The following is a 16,031-nucleotide window of genomic DNA, read 5'->3' as shown; positions in this document are numbered from 1 at the left end:
TCCCACCTAGCGCACCCGCAGGAAGGATGGTGGGGAGGACAGCAGGATGCCCTTGTACAAGCTGCAGAGGATGGATGATTCATGTCTGAGCCCAGCTCACGTGACACCAGATGAGCACAGACCCGAAATTCTGCGGATGAAAGTCATCATTACTACCGACTATAAGGTTCACCAAGCAGCCCACAATGATGCGAAGTGTCAGCAAGTTAAGTCATTACTAGTTAATCGGTCGCAATCAAAACATGACGGATGTCCTGATGACAAAATGTCGTTCTCCCAAAAATCCCGGAGAGTCCCCATATCTGCAAGTGGCCCAGCAGCAGGAGCAGACCCCTGAGTGAGAGGCTTTAGAAAAGGCTGGTCATCTGAGTTAGTGACCATTGACCTTCCTTTTTTTTTTTTTTTTTTTTTTGACCTTCTGTACCAGTTAGCAATTCACTTGGCCACTAGGAAACACCATCCCTTGGTCACAGAGAAAACCAGCGGGTTCTTGAGTCACCCGCCCACAGGGCCGTCATGGGACTACGTTTGGAAGATGAACAGCTGTGGAGTGGATCTCATGGCCACTTGTGGGCCTCGGCCCATACTTTGAGGATCACCGGTGTGTTGGGCTAACCTCCCCCAGGTCACCTGACAAATGTGGCGGGCACCCTCAGCCTCGCAGCCTCGCGAGGGGGCTCCAGGGACAGACAGGGTTACAGTGAGCACCTGCTTTACGAATGGGATCCTCCCGTGGACGTGAGCGTTTGTCCTTTCCGGAGCACAGCGGAAGCCAGGCTGCTTCCTGTCCAGCTCCAGCCATTTTAGGGGCTCAACTAATTGGCCTGCAAGGCAATTTTGCCATGAAAATAAAACATAAGAGAGAGACACTAAAAAGATCACGACGAAACATGAAAAAATTAATATCAATTTCTTCCTTCATGAAGAGAAGTGTCCGTTTTCCAAATGCAAGAGTGCAAATTGGTAACTGAGCCCGGTACTGTGCCATGACCGCGTCCACACGTTCCTCCCTGGCATGTTGTCATGTGTACGTCCACCGACACCCAACGTTCTATGGGAAATAACGAGAGAAGGCTGACTCCGTCACGCTTCTGTCACCGAGGCTTGTTGCATGGTGGCCGACGCGTTCTCAGCTTCCAGGATCGTCTCGCGTGCAACCCGGCTGCACCCGGTCTTGTCCGTCGAGCCCACGCACCTAGCCGTGACCCGCCATCGTCCACCACGAGGGCGAGCTGGGATTGATATAACCCGGTCCTCATCGCCGGCACCTCCGAGAACTTCGTCAGTGGAGACACGGAACCAGACCGGTCATCGACCGGTTATTTCATCTTTTACGGTGAAATTGTCTTCCTGTCAATGAGTCATGCGGCTAAGACGCTCGTGGGGGAGCCGCCTAGCACCGTGGACGTGAGGGTGGTGCTCTCCGGAGCAGCTGTGACCCCACGGCACACGGCAGGGCTGCCCATGCCTGGGGGTGAGCCGGCTGGCACCCCCGCGCCTCCCACGCGCTGAGTCCTCACAGCAACCCCGGGGCTCAGTTCTATAAAACCATGATCCTCATTTCACGTACCCGGGGAATCCGGGGGCCAAGTGCCCGGCCTGCTCTGGGCCCTGCGGCACGAGCGCGGTTCCCTGAAGCTTGCATGGGGCGGCCCTGGGGTCCCCCGAGACGACATCAGGGCCCCGGGAGGGGTTCCACCAAACTCGGGGCGTTGACCCCGGGCCGGCCTGTTTCAGGAGAGCGTCGCGCCGCTGTTTGAGGTCTGCATGGAGCTGGGCGAGAAAGGGCTGGTCTTCCATCCGTCCCTGGAGGTGGGCGCGGACCATGGCTTCCTGAGGCTGATCGAGGGCCTGATCAACGACATCTACAATGCAGCCAAGCTCATACCCCGGCTGGCCAAGGGCCGGGTGGGCTACAAGGTGAGTCGGGGCCCGCGCGACACGGGTGGTGGCTCCCTTGTTGCGGCTTCTTCCCAACTCAGCGGCGCCCGGTCATTTACATTTTACGTGCTGATGGTTCCGAGCGTGTGACGTGTGACGAGGTCCCCAGGATGACAGGCTGCGTTCCCCTCCCCAGAGGGGCAACTCCCCGGTCGGCATGGTTTTCTTTCCCGTGGACGCGTCCCCGCCCCAGCCGGATGGCGAGGGTGCGCTCTTAGCCCCCGTCCCTGGCATCGCGCTTGCTTCTGCAAGTTCAACGCTGTGGTCCCCTCGGCACGCGGGCATTTTGGCAAACGGGCCTTCGCTGGCTTGTGCGTCCAGGTACCGTGGACGCAGTAAACAACCTCAGCAAAACACAGAGCAGGTCCTCGGACGCGGAAGGCGTAGGAAGGGCTGCCTCCCCTGAAGGGAGGCCTGAGGAGGCGTGTGTGTGCCAGAGCACGGTTTGTGCAAGAGTGAAACAAAAACTGGAAGGGACCAAAGTGCCATCCAGCAGGGGAGCGTTCAGCAGCCTCTGGCCCATCCGTCCGGGGGCATCTGGACGAGGCAGGGGTGGGAAGGGCTGGCGGCAGGCTGTTGAGTGTCCATCAAGTCAGAGAACGACGTTTAGAAGACGGTTTCATTCATTGAAACGAACAGAAATCTGACTTTCTCTAGATACGCTCCTAACCGTGAGGACCGCTCACGTCTGGAAGCAGGATGGGGGTGAGGAGGGAGCCGGCAGGGACAAGGGGGTGCCAGGGGTTTTTATTTCAAACACTTCTGCGCTGCTTGAGGTTTGTGATAACAGGCATGAATTATTTGCAATCGGTACTTACAGCAGGAGGCTCTGTGCTCTCAGGGAAGAAGGTACATGTGCACACGTGTGTGCATGTGTGTTTGTGCAAGCACGTGATGAGCTGAGTGCACAGAGGAAATATGCCCCAGCGTCAAGGACCGCTTCCCAGAGGAGCTGAGTTTGGGTCTTACAGGGTGGGAAGGGATTTCCAGGCAGATGGCGTCAGGCAAAGGCAATGGCTTGAGGACTTCGTGGCCACACAAAGGGGATGTGCCTCGACCAAGCGTTCCAGGGTCCAGAATAGAGCTTGTCACCGGAGATCAGCTCAGGGATGGACGTGGGACCCGGTGTGCTCCGGCGTCTGGAGCTCCTGCACCTGCTGCGGGCTCCGAGGGTATGCACCTGCTGGTGAAGACACACGTGGAGGAGGTTAGAGCTAAGCAGGAGAAGGGTCCACTGACCAGGCCGTACCCCAGCCTGCACACACGGCCCCCTTCTCCAGTCTAGTTTGTGTCTTTGGGGTCTTAATCTGCGGAGGTGACTGGTGCCAGTGTGGAGAGGCCAGTGCCATCGGGAGAGAAGTTACTGCTGCTCCCGTAGGATCAAGAGGCCTGGCAAGCAGGGCAGGGCTGCAGGGGTCACGGCAGGTGCAGGGGTGCGGTGAAGGGAAAGCCCAGGCCGGAGCCTTTCACGGAGGTGGGGGGGGGGGCATCCACAAGAAAGGCAGGGCCAGCAGGGGAAACAGCTGAGGACTAGCCAGTTGGCATCAATGTCGGCGACTCTGGGCTCCGGGGTCACCTGCTGGGAGTGTCTGATAAAGGAGGTGGGGTGGGGGTGTAGACCCAGGGCAGGCTGGTGTGCAGGTGAAGGGTATGCGCCCTTCGGGGCCCTTCTCTCCTTCAGGATGGGCTAGTCCCCAGACGGGCAGGGTCTCCCCAGCCAGCACGAGCTTTTAAGACGTCAAGGCAGCTTAAGATATAGAAAATAAAAGCCATAATTAACACACACGCCCCCACACCTCGAGACTCTCCAGTTTCATGAGTCATTGAGTTGCCTTGTTGCATAAGCCAACTTGGGTCGGGTTTTCTGTGGCTCGAAATTCAAGATTCTGTCCAGATCAGGCCTTCCCTGTTCCCTGCTCTAGCCGCTCACAGCAGCTTCCCTGAGGTCCTCGAGCACCTGCTCCCTCCCAGCGCAGGGCCTTTGCATGTGCTTTGCTGCTTCTCTTGCTCTTTGCCCACCCGTCCGGGGGTTCCCAGGACAATGGTTCCTCGGGGAACACTCCCCGACCTCCCGCCAGCTACACGTTAAAGCAAAGCTCGGCGTCGGTGACTGTTTGAGGAACGTCTGGCCCCATGCCTGGACCGTCACCCCCCACGTGGCCAGTGCCCACCCCTTTGCGTGCTCACAGCAGGTGCTAAGTTACTCCCGCACGAGCGAGTCGGTGTGCGAGTGGTGTGTGAGCCACCCCGGGGTCGGCGGGGCCAAAGCCACCTCCCAGATAATCTCACGGGAGAGCCCGGCAAAGCGGCAAATGGCTCGGTTTTCCACCTTGAGAGGTTAGCAGCGCCTCCGCGGGGCAGAGGGCCGCCCTCCGGGGTGCAGAGTTCGGGTCGAAGCCGGTTCCCCAGGCAAGACGCTGGCTCACCTGCGTGCCTCTCCCCTGCCCCCTCGCAGGCAGACCTGGAGGACATGACGGACCTCATAGAGATGCGGGAGGAGATGTCCAACCTGGTCATCAGCGCCATGAAGGAGGCCGAGGAGTACCAGGACTCCTTCGAGCGGTACTCCTACCTCTGGACCGACGACCCCCAGGAGTTCATGAAGCACTTCCTGGTCTACGGGCGCGCGGTCGCCCCCGAGGACTTGGACCACCGCGCCCAAGAGGCCGTCCCCAAGACGCCGCCCAACCTGACCCAGTTCCAGCAGCAGGTGCGTGTGCGGGCTTCCCGGGGGGCCGGGGGGTGCTCCCTGGGCTCGATTCAAACCTTGGGGACATGGTTTTTAAATGTGGGTTTTATCATTATTCTGGTCTGGCGCCTCCCAGCAGGGCAAGGGACTGCCATGGGAGAGAGCTTGGGACTCCCAGGGTCCAGGAGGAGGGGGCATGCCACGTCCCCACGGGGCCTCGGGGGATGGCCCAGGGTCATTCCCTCGGGGGATGGCAGAGGGACAGAGGGACAGAGGGGCAGGAAGGTGGGATCCACAGCCCGCATTGTGGTTTCCACAGGAAAGGAAGGACCAGCTAGTGGGAATCCTGTCGGTGGGCTCCTGGGTGTAGGGGTGGCCCCTCGGTGCCTGGTCCCGGGCCCTGGGGGATTAGGACAGGGTGGTTGGGGAGCAGGCTCGGGGTTAGTCTGTGGATGAAAGGCAGGCCCCCGAGGGGGTCTCTCTCCCAGCCCTGGGAGAGGCCGTCCCACCAGGGGCAGCAAGGCCCCAGGCGCCCGAGTGTCGGACAGATAGGACACAAGAAAACAAGTACCTCGCACGCACAGCCCCCCTCCCCACGCACGGGGGGAGAGGCGCCCATGAGCAGGAGCCACCCACCCACAGGGAGACGACGCCCGGGGTGGGGGGCGGCTGGCAGAACGTGAGATGCCCTGGCGTCGCCCTGACCGCGGTCACCTCGGGCTTCTGGCCTATTCTTCAGATTGCCGGAGCTGGGGATGGGCTGCTGGGGCGCGGGGGTCCCCGCCGCCTGACGGTGAGCAGCGGCTCTGTTTTCCAGATCAATTCCTACGAGAAGCTGTACGAGGAAGTGTCCAGGTGTGAGAACACCAAGGTGTTCAACGGTTGGCTTCAGTGCGACTGCCGCCCCTTCAAGCAGGTGCTCCTCAACACCATCAAGCGCTGGAGCTTCATGTTCAAGCGACACCTGAGCAACCACGTCATCAGCAGGTGGGTGCCGGGACGTGGCCCTTCCTGCCGCCGCCCTGACCTTGACCTCGGCTGAGGAGAGCCGGAGAAACAGGCCTTCATGGTGTCGGTGGGGCGCTCCTCCCGGGCGGGCCTGGGGTGAAGGCCAGGTGTAGAGGCCGGCAGCTCCCCGCCCCGCATGGAGGGTAGGTCCCAGGGGGCAAGGGTCACCTGGCTGTGAGTGGGACACCTGCTCGTCGAGCATCTCCGTGCCTGGGGTCCTGGCGGTGGCAAGGCAGCCCGACACGCCGCCCGTGGACCAGTGACCGTGCGGTCGGGGCCGTGGGGGCACAGGCCCCGGGGAGTGCCGGCGGGGAGGCCAGTGGGTGGAGCTTGGGGCATAGGGCGGGGGTCAAGAGCAGGTGTCCTGAGGCGGACGGGAGCTCTCCCTTGCTCAGCAGGGCTCGCAGCGTAACCGGGGAGCCCCCGTGCCGGCCGCCTCCCCCGACCAGGGCTGCCTCACCACGCGCCCCCACCATGGAGGGTGACACCCTCACCAGGGCCTCTCGCTCCACAGCCTGGCCGACCTAGAAGCCTTCATGAAAGTCACCAGGACGGGCTTAACCAAGACCCTCAAGGAGGGGGATTACGACGGTCTCGTGGAGGTGATGGGGCATCTGATGAAGGTCAAGGAGAGGCAGGCGGCCACCGACAACATGTTTGAGCCCCTGAAGCAAACCATCGAGCTGCTTAAGACCTACGGGGAGGAGATCCCGGAGGAGACACACCTGAAGCTGCAGGTGGGCAGCGGCCGGCGCCACACCGTCCAGGGCAGGGGCGGGGAGCAGTCGAGTGTTGGGGGATGGTGGGGGGTGCCATCCAGGGGGTAGGGGGTGGGGAGCAGCCCAGTGTTGGGGGACAATGGGGGTGCCATCCAGGGGGTGGGGGGTAAGGGAGCAGCCCAGTGTTGGGGGACGGTGGAGGCTGCCGTCCAGGGGGTGGGGGTAAGGGAGCAGCCTAGTGTTGGGAGGCAGGGGAATGCCATCCAGAGCAGGCGGGGCAGGGGAGAAGGGAGTAGCCCAGTGTGGGAGGGTGGAGGGGGACACCCAGGGAAGGTGGAGGGAAGTCAGCTCAGTGCCAGGGAAACTTCCAGGGAAGGTTGGGGGAGGCAGCCCATGGTTGGGGGACAGTGGGATGCGGTCCAGGGTGGGGGGCAGGAAGCAGCCCAGTGCCGGGAGGTAGAGGGGGTGCCCAGTGCTGGGGGCCCCCTCGCAGCAGGGGTGCAGGTTCCTGCAAAGGAAGGGACGGCGAGCCGGTGGCTCCACCATTGAATTGTTGGATTACCAAGGCCTTCACACCCCACGGCCCGAGGACGGGCCCACCCGGGGTGCAGGGGACCGGGACAGAGAGCAGGGTCAGTGGAGGCCCTGGGCCGGGCAGGGGCCGGCTGCTGCGGGAACTCCCCGACCGGAAGGTCCGAGTGGCGGGCTGACCAAGCAAGCTGGGCAGGACGAGGGCTCCAGGCTGCCTTTGCCCGCCCGTCACAGCTAACGCAGGGTCCTGAAGCCCCCGCCCGCCACCCCCTTTCTCTGCTCTCCGCCCTGCTCTGGATCTGGGCCGGGACCCTGGGGCAGATGGGGTGGCGGGGGTGTGGGGCGGGGGCAGAGGGGCGGGAGGCGAACCTGGGGACCTGCTTTGGAGACAGCGGAGTTTGCAGCCTGTCACGGAGCTGGTGGCCGCCCTGTCACCCTGCCCAGGGACCAGCGGAGGGCGTGGATGTGAAGTGCATGTGGCCCGGCCCAGGGGCGACTGGTGTGAAATGGGCCTTGAGGGGTACCGCCGCCCACAGAGGGTTAGCTGATGGTAGAGGAGAGGGAAACACGAATCTTTTGTGGGAGAAGAATTCATGGCCTGGGATTCTTTTTCTTCAAAATATTTTATGATCAAAAGTCCAATATCTGCTCAAACGTGGAGAACTTAAAAAGAGAACCAAAGTTCATCTGATTGTCAAAGCCATCCTTGAAACGGCAAAATCATAGAAATGGGGAACAGGTTAGAACCTGGGCCCAGGGCGGGTGCAGATGGACAAGGCGCGGCAGTTTCCTTACAGCCAAGTGCTGCGCTGTGTGTGGACTGTGGACGTGATGACAGGGACTTACACACAGGATAAAATCACCTAGGACGACACCTGCACACGCACGTGTTCTAACATGCGCACAACATGGACATATGCAAGTGCAAACGTGTGCACACTACTCGTGCATGTGCATGCACACACACGCACAAACATGCACATGTGATACACCTGCACATGCATACGACACCGCACACACTACAATCACACGCATGTGACACATGCACGTGCAAGTATATGTGCGTGCTACTCGTGTACACATGTGTGCATGCCCACACACAAACATGCACGTGTGATACACCTGCACATGCATACAACATGCACGTGTAAGTACATGCGTGTGCTACTCGTGTATGCACGTGTGCATGCACACACACAAATGTGTACGTGCGATAAGACACCTGCACACGCACGTGAACATCTTACAATCATACACACGCGACACATGCATGTGCAGGTATGTGTGCATACCATACTAATGTGCACGCGCACGCTGCACAAACATGCGTGTACAACATGGACATCTAACATACGCAAACACACGCATACAGGTGCACAGGAATCAGGTTAAAACAGGGTGAAAACGGACAATTTGCCGTCTGGTTCACAGAGACGTGCCGAGGCGGGTTTCCCGGTTCAGAGGTCCAGCGGCAGCTACAGAAGGCGCCGCCCCGGGGATGCTGGGGGGGCCACACGGGACCCCGTGTGCTATTTTTGCGACTCCCCGCGAGTCGTAATACTTCATGACAGAAAGTTCGTTAAAGAACGGACAAGGGGGATCCCTGGGTGGCGCAGCGGTTTGGCGCCTGCCTTTGGCCCAGGGCGCGATCCTGGAGACTCGGGATCGAGTCCCACATCGGGCTCCCGGTGCATGGAGCCTGCTTCTCTCTCTGCCTGTGTCTCTACCTCTCTCTCTTTCTCTCTCTGTGACTATCATAAATAAATAAAAATTAAAAAAAAAAAAAAAAAAACAGAACGGACAAGGGAAGGGTCCCTGTGCGTCCCCGCAGGAGCTGCCGGAGCAGTGGACCAACACCAAGAAGCTGGCCATCCAGGTGAAGCAGAACGTGGCGCCGCTGCAGGCCAACGAGGTCAACATCCTGAGGCGGAAGTGCCAGCAGTTCGAGGTAGCGCAGCCCCGGGGGTGGGGGCCCCTCCGGGTGGCCGCACCGGATCCCAGGGCGGGGGTGACCCAGCACTTCTCCGGCAGCTCAAGCAGCACGAGTTCAGGGAGAAGTTCCGGCGAGAGGCCCCGTTCAGCTTCACGGACCCCGACCCCTACAAGTCCCTCAATAAGGTGCGTCACCCAAGGGCGCGGCGCCCTCCCAGCCCTGCCCCAGGCTCCCGTTCCTGGCCTTGGGGCCCTGCAAGTGCCCGGTGTCCGCGCCAGCCCTGGCGTCCCGGCCCGCGAGGCCCCCGCCGTACCTCGGCCCGCCCCGGCCCCGTCATGCCCCGCTTGGCACTCACCTGTCGTCTTCCCTCCCTGGCCACCGTGTGCCCGTGGCCGAGCCCCGCCAGGTCCCCCTCTGCTCCTGCTGCCATGTCCACAACCAGCATCCAACATGCAGGTGCCATGGGCTGGGCCTGACGGCCCCTCGGGCTCGGGCCCGCGGCCTCCGACGGAGGAGCACAAAGACCCCGGTGCCCTTGGGGTCACCCACACGTGCCCCCCCCCGGCCTCCGCTCCCCGCATGGCTTTGAAGCCGCTGTTTCCGAAGACCCTCCCTGCTTTTCAGGGTCGTTATCTCACATCGCACCCCCGAGCCCAGTTGGGGGGTGAGCGGCCTCCCCGGAGCCCTTGGGCCCCGGGCTGGATTCTGAAGAGACCCGGCGTGAGCTTGTTTATGATCAGGCCCGTGCGTGGAAAGGCCTCTGGGAGCTGCCCGCACCCGCGGGGAGCCACCTGCGCATCCACGCAGACACTCACCCGCTCCACGCCGAAGCACCTGCTCCACTCACCTGCTTCGGAGTGACCCTTGCTTCCCTCCTCTTATCTAGACTGTTCTCATTTTCAACGCAATCATGCATCACCTACATAATGCTTAATAATGTAAAAAAAAAAAAAAAACAAAAAAACAACCAGGAGGTGGGAATGGAGCGATCTCGAACCTCTCAGGAGGAAATCGGGCATTGGTGCAGGGTCCGTGAAAGTCACTTCTGGTGCCTGAACTCCCAAAGCCGGAGGGCCTGGCCACGCAGCCGGATGCAGGGGCAGGCGACGGCGGGAGGGAGAGGGTGCTGCTGCGTCCCCCGCCAGGAGGACAGCTGCTCCTGGGCGGTGCCCGGGGTCGGGGCACAGCTCCGGCACTGAGCGCGAGCCCCGCTCTTGACTGCCCCCCTCGCCTGCCTCCAGCAACAAAAGAGCATCGCGTCCATGGAGAGCACCATGGAAGCCCTGTGCAAGTCCGGGAGCCTGTTCGAAGTCACGGTCCCAGACTACAGGCAGCTCAAGGCTTGTCACAAAGAGGTCCGCCTGCTGAAGGAGCTCTGGGACATGATCGTCATGGTGAGGGGCACGGCGGGGACGGCGGGCCCGGGGTGGGCGGGGTGGGCCAGAGGAGGTGCTCCCAGCATCCCCCGGCCGCTAGGACGCCGCAGTGCAGCTGACGGAGGCGCCCCCTCTTCTTGGACGCCAGGGTAGCGCACGAACACCTGCTGGCTCCGGCCGGCCTCTCCTCCCGGCTCCCCCATTTTCGGAGAAATGTTAGCTCTTCCCTCTTATTCTCTTGAAGGAACTTCAGAATCTCTGTCCACCCCCGCCCCCCAACAGAAGCCCACCGTGGCTTCGTCCGGAACCGGCTCTCCTCTGTGAGCTAATCTGGGGAGAGCTGCTCTCACGGGGTCGTCCAGGCTGCCCGCACGTCTTATTTTCCAGTAAATCACAGTAAAATATTGAAAACGTCTTCCTTCTGGCCACACTGAGCCTCGCAGTCCCTGGGGCCACGGGCTCCGTTACAATCGCTCCTAACGAGAGAGGACACAGTGGAGCCTCTTGACGCTGACTTTCCCACAATTAGCTGAACTGGAGTCTCTTGCGTAGGAGGGACATTCCGGGACGCAGTCGGCAAAGCCAGAGAGGACGGGGGCTGCCCATCCCCTTGATAAACAGCGGTCCGCCCGGACTAGGGAATAAAGCCCCCACATTTCCCAGGAGGTGTAGCCGTAAGCATTTACCGCCGGAATATTTCACGGAGGATCCTCCAAAACAAACTGCCCAGGACACTTTTATGATAACAGGATAGAGAATAAGCTTAACCCCAAAAGAGCCGCTGATTCAATGCCTACGGGGCGGTTAAGGTTTCGTGTCTTAGCGTCTTCAAGGCAGGTGTCCTGTAAACACCCGCACCTCTTTGTCTTTACGGAGCAAGTACGCTTGGCCAGCCCAGGCCTCGGGCCTCAAGCACCTGCGCCAACGATCTCACCCCGTCCATCCCAGGCCCACGTCCATTCTCAGCCCGCACCAAACGGAAGACTGCAGGCTTTGTGGTCGTCTGTCTCCACTGTCCGTAGGGCTCTTCCCGGGGAGATTCTGTGTCTTTGAGTTTTTTTCTAGTAGAAAAACTCACCATCAGTCAGTATGAGCGAGGCTACTCCGCACCGACAAACAGCCCTGAGAGAACCTCCGTGTAGCTAACAGCAGAAGCGTATTTCTCTTTCATGCAAAGTCCACACACGCTGGTTCCACGCAGCCCTTGGGTGCCTCTGCGTTCCAGGCTGTGGAGCCACACGCGTTCCCACGACTGCCAAGGCGGGCAGAGCTCTGGGTCAAGCACTGGCAATTACGTGCTTCCGCCCCGAAGTGCCAGGCATCACTCTGGTTTCCCTGGTCGAGGCGGGTCCCATGGCCTCACCAAGGAGTAGGGGGGCCTGGGTGCTGGTGAGCAGTAGTGGCGCCCTCCACGGGGTCGGCCAAAACGTATTTGACCGGCTGGCTTCTGAGTTGTAGCTTTACGGCCGGGCTTTCCTGGCTTGTGTCCATGCACCCTACCACCCGCTGTTAGTGGTTCCCTGTACCCGCCAGGAGCCGCGGCAGTCAGGTGACACGGATGTCTCCCCCAGGCCCTCAGTGAGTGTTTCCACCTCAGGTGAACACCAGCATCGATCACTGGAAGACCACCCAGTGGAAAAATATTAACGTGGAGCAGATGGACATAGATTGTAAGAAGTTCGCCAAGGACGTGAGGTCTCTGGACAAGGAGATGAAGAGCTGGGACGCCTTCATAGGGCTGGACAACACCGTAAAGAACATGATCACATCCCTGCGCGCCGTGAGCGAGCTGCAGAACCCCGCCATCCGGGACCGCCACTGGCAGCAGCTCATGCAGGCCACCCAGGTACCGCGATGGGCTGGCCCTTGGCTGATGAAGCTGGGTGCGGGCGAGGCTGGCTTCGGGCGCCTGTGAGCTGGGGCGGCTGCCCCTTGGGGCGCAGTGCCCATAAGGCCCCCACGCTGGGTAGAATGCTCTGCTGTAGCCATCTGGAAATTCTTCATAATTTTTTAAGATTTTATTTATTTGAGAGAGAACCTGAGCATGGGGGAGCGGTGGCAGAGGGAGAAGCAGACTCCCCACTGAGCAGGGAGTCCAATGTGGGGCTTAATCCCAGGACCCTGAGATCAGGACCTGAGCTAAAGTCAGATGCTTGGGGATCCCTGGGTGGCGCAGCGGTTTAGTGCCTGCCTTTGGCCCAGGGCACGATCCTGGAGACCCGGGATCGAATCCCACGTCGGGCTCCCGGTGCATGGAGCCTGCTTCTCCCTCTGCCTGTGTCTCTGCCTCTCTCTCTCTCACTGTGTGCCTATCATAAATAAATAAAACAAAAAAAAATTAAAAAAAAAAATAAAAAAAATAAAGTCAGATGCTTAACCGACTGAGCCACCCAGGTGCCCAATCCTTAATAGTTTTTTTTTTTTTTAACAAAGAGCCCCATTTTTTTCATTTTGCACTGGGCCTCACAAATTATGTAGCCAGTTTCGGTTGTAGATGGACTGTCCGTAGGGTTCAGGAATTTTGGCTTGGATGAACATCTCCCCTGGCCTCCCCCATGCACCCCAGGGGTACAGAGCCCTAGTGCCCAAATTTTCCCAGGAGTATCCCCTAATGAGGGGGGTGTTCCTGGCATCAACAGCCCTAGGAGGCAAATAGGAACACTCCCCACCGTCAGTAAACGTTGAACAAAACTTTATTGAACAGCGCAGAGGCCCCACACAGGTGCCAAGGATACAAAGAGGGAGGGAAGCAGAGGAAAGCGCAGCACGTGCGATCATGTTCGGGATGCCCGGTGGGGTATTCGGCAGGGATCCTGAGGGTTTAGAGGAGGCTTCAGGAGCATGTGGAGTGTGGCTTGAACCTTGGGAGAGAGGAACACAAGACAAACAGAAGGGCTGTCTGCAGTCCTGAGTACTGAGACCACAGCTTTTCCAGACCGCTGGCCAACCCATGTGTCCCACCGGGGCGCCCCGGGAGAGGACCCCCCCCCCCAGCTGGTGATCAGGAAGCAACTAAAGTGTCCCAGCCGAGGACTTAGTGAAACCCGGGCAGGTGTTCTCCCCAGTGTGATTGAGAGACGCTCGATTGTATCAGTTAGTTAAGCCAGTTTCCGCGGGGGCTCAGGACCGGTGCTCGGAAACGTCTACGTGACAGCGAGAATATAGGCGAGGGAGTGAGGAAGGGGTGTGAGGACTGGGAGGCACTATGCCAGCACCTGGTCAGCCGTGCCCGCTATGAACACAGCGTCGGGAGCGTTAATTCCTGAGCGGGCGCATTAGCATCTGGGGCTGCCGCTACAGAGAACCACGATCTCGGGTCTTAAACCACAGACGTGTTTTCTTTAATGGCTCTGTGGCTGGAAGTCTGAAATCAAGGTGTGGGCAGGGGTCCCTCCCTCCGAAGGCTCCTGGGGACAGTCCTTCCCTGCCTCCTCCAGCCTGTGGTGGCCCCGGGCATCCCTTGGCTTGTGGCAGTTTCCCTCCAGACGCTGTCTCGGCGACCACATGGCTTTCTGCATTTCAAATCCGTGCGCCCCCCCCCTTCTCTTACAAGGACTGCTGTCATTTAGGGCGCACGCAGACGATCCAGGAGCGCTCATCTCAAGATCCTTAATATCTGCAAAGACCCTATTTCCTTTTTTTTTTTTTTTTAAAGACCCTATTTCCAAATAAGATCACAGTCTGAGGTCTGGGTGGACAGGAATTTGGGAGAAACACTTCAAACCACTACAGGTGGGCTCTACTATTACACAGTGTTACCAGGAGGAAAGGCGAGTCTTAGGGGAGTAACTCACCCAAGTCATGGAGCCAGTAAAGGGTGACGCAGAGCCCCCCTTGTGACCCGGATTACTCACTAACCGGCCTCTCCACCAAGGACAAAGACAGTGTCCAGCACAAATGACCTTACATGAACATGCCTATGTCTCCCCCAGGTGAAATTTGAAATGTCAGATGAGACCACGCTGGCAGATTTGCTGCAGCTGAACCTTCACAAATATGAGGACGAGGTCCGAAATATCGTTGACAAGGCTGTGAAAGAGTCTGGGATGGAAAAGGTTTTCTGTTTTGTTTTTTTTTTATCGACACCCAAATGTGTTCTGTATGGGATGATGCTGAAGTGAACCCATGAGCCCAGCACCTATGAGCATCTCATTTCTTGTAGGGTCCGGTGGTCACTTAACGCAAAAACAAAGATCAGTGGACTTTCTCGTAACTAAACCATGACAGAAATCTTGTAAAGTAGTTCCAGAATTTATTACTGAAAAAAGGAATATACCCCCCTGGCTATGGCCCTGTCCCCTGTGTGCAGTCGTTCGCACATTTAAAAACGCCCCAAACTCTCTCCTCTCGTGGGGCACCCTTGTTTGTGACTTTGGAGAAGAGGCTGAAGGAGGGAAGGCAGGAGGACTGGCCATCAGGGTGGATGATGCGCCACCGGCTGGGGCAGTCTCAGGACGCAGGGAAACACGGGAGGGCTCCTTCTGCAATTCAAGTCTCTCCCCTCACCTGTTTGGTGAGTGTGAGTCATCACATTTTGGCTTTCTTCTCCACCCCCCCCCCCCGCCCCCTGCTTTTTTTTTTTTAACAGCCTGATTGAGCTGTAATTCACATACCATATGGTTCATTCATTTAACGTGTCCAATTCAGTGGCTTTTAGCATATTCACAGATGTGAGCGACCATCACAGGGTAGAATTATTCAATGTGAGAGCATTTTCACCAACTCAAAAGGCAAGCCATTCCCTCTAGAAACCCGCCATCTTCCCATATATCCCCATCCCACCTCCAGGCACCCACTAACCTTTTCTGTCCCTACGGACTTGCCGATTCTGGACATTTCATATAAATGGAATCACACAAGAGATGGCCTTGCCTATCTGGCTTCCTTCATGCGGCGTAATGTCGTCAAGGTCCATCCAGGTGGGAGCCTGAATCAGAACTTCATTCCTTTTTATGGCCGAACTGTATTCTGATGACCCGTCCATTCTTTCTGTTCATCTGTTGACGGACATTTGGGTCGTTTCCACCTTTTGGCAATTGTCGATGGTGTTGGTATGAATGTTCTGGTTTTCTGAAAGCAGGGCTTCATTCCGGGTCCTTCTCAGCCCTTCATGCCAGACGCCGAGTGACGTAGTTTCCGTGTCCCCCGAAAGGTGCTGAAAGCCCTAGATGCCACGTGGTCCACCATGGAGTTTGAGCATGAGCCACACCCACGCACGGGCACCATGATGCTCAAGTCAGACGAGGTGCTGGTGGAGACTCTGGAGGACAACCAGGTGCAGCTGCAGAACCTGATGATGTCCAAGTACCTGTCCCACTTCCTGAAGGAGGTGACAAGCTGGCAGCAGAAGCTGTCCACGGCGGACTCAGTCATCTCCATCTGGTTTGAGGTCCAGAGGACCTGGAGCCACCTGGAGAGCATCTTCATCGGTTCTGAAGACATCCGTGCCCAGCTACCGGAGGACTCCAAGCGCTTTGACGACATTGACCTGGAGTTCAAGGTGAGCGGAGCCTTCTCCCTCCCCCTGGGCATTTTCAGAAATGGCTACTACGCCAGAGAAAACACGGCCACTAACACCCTGGGGGGCCTGGCTCCTTCCAGGCCCTGATGGAAGAGGCGGTGAAAACGCCCAACGTGGTAGAAGCCACCAACAAACCCGGTCTCTACGACAAACTTGAGAACCTGAAGAAAAGGTGGGTCCCCACACCTGTCCAGGTGAGATGGGTCCTGGCAGCAGGGACCTGAGCCATCAGCCCCCGCCACCCAGGACAGGGCAAACTCTCCTCCCTGGGAGCTTGTGCTCTGGGCCACGAGGTGTCACACTGGCCACACAG

At 58.9% G+C, this 16,031-nt stretch overlaps 1 protein-coding gene across 1 annotated transcript in view; it reads left to right on the top strand.

Moving 5' to 3' along the window:
• DNAH17 (dynein axonemal heavy chain 17) overlaps positions 1-16,031 on the top strand; it is a 95,255-nt gene that overhangs the window by 26,610 nt on the left and 52,614 nt on the right. The window contains exons 18-28 of the mRNA XM_055333969.1: positions 1,738-1,920; positions 4,397-4,651; positions 5,448-5,617; positions 6,153-6,375; positions 8,720-8,836; positions 8,920-9,006; positions 10,063-10,215; positions 11,795-12,043; positions 14,130-14,252; positions 15,350-15,697; positions 15,799-15,890. Of these exons, the coding sequence (XP_055189944.1) occupies positions 1,738-1,920; positions 4,397-4,651; positions 5,448-5,617; positions 6,153-6,375; positions 8,720-8,836; positions 8,920-9,006; positions 10,063-10,215; positions 11,795-12,043; positions 14,130-14,252; positions 15,350-15,697; positions 15,799-15,890 (2,000 nt within the window). The remainder of the gene's footprint in view (positions 1-1,737; positions 1,921-4,396; positions 4,652-5,447; positions 5,618-6,152; positions 6,376-8,719; positions 8,837-8,919; positions 9,007-10,062; positions 10,216-11,794; positions 12,044-14,129; positions 14,253-15,349; positions 15,698-15,798; positions 15,891-16,031) is intronic.

This window comes from Nyctereutes procyonoides, unplaced genomic scaffold (genome assembly GCF_905146905.1).
Source record: "Nyctereutes procyonoides isolate TBG_1078 unplaced genomic scaffold, NYPRO_anot_genome, whole genome shotgun sequence".
NCBI lineage: Eukaryota > Metazoa > Chordata > Mammalia > Carnivora > Canidae > Nyctereutes > Nyctereutes procyonoides.
This window is presented reverse-complemented; position numbering and strand designations above follow the sequence as displayed.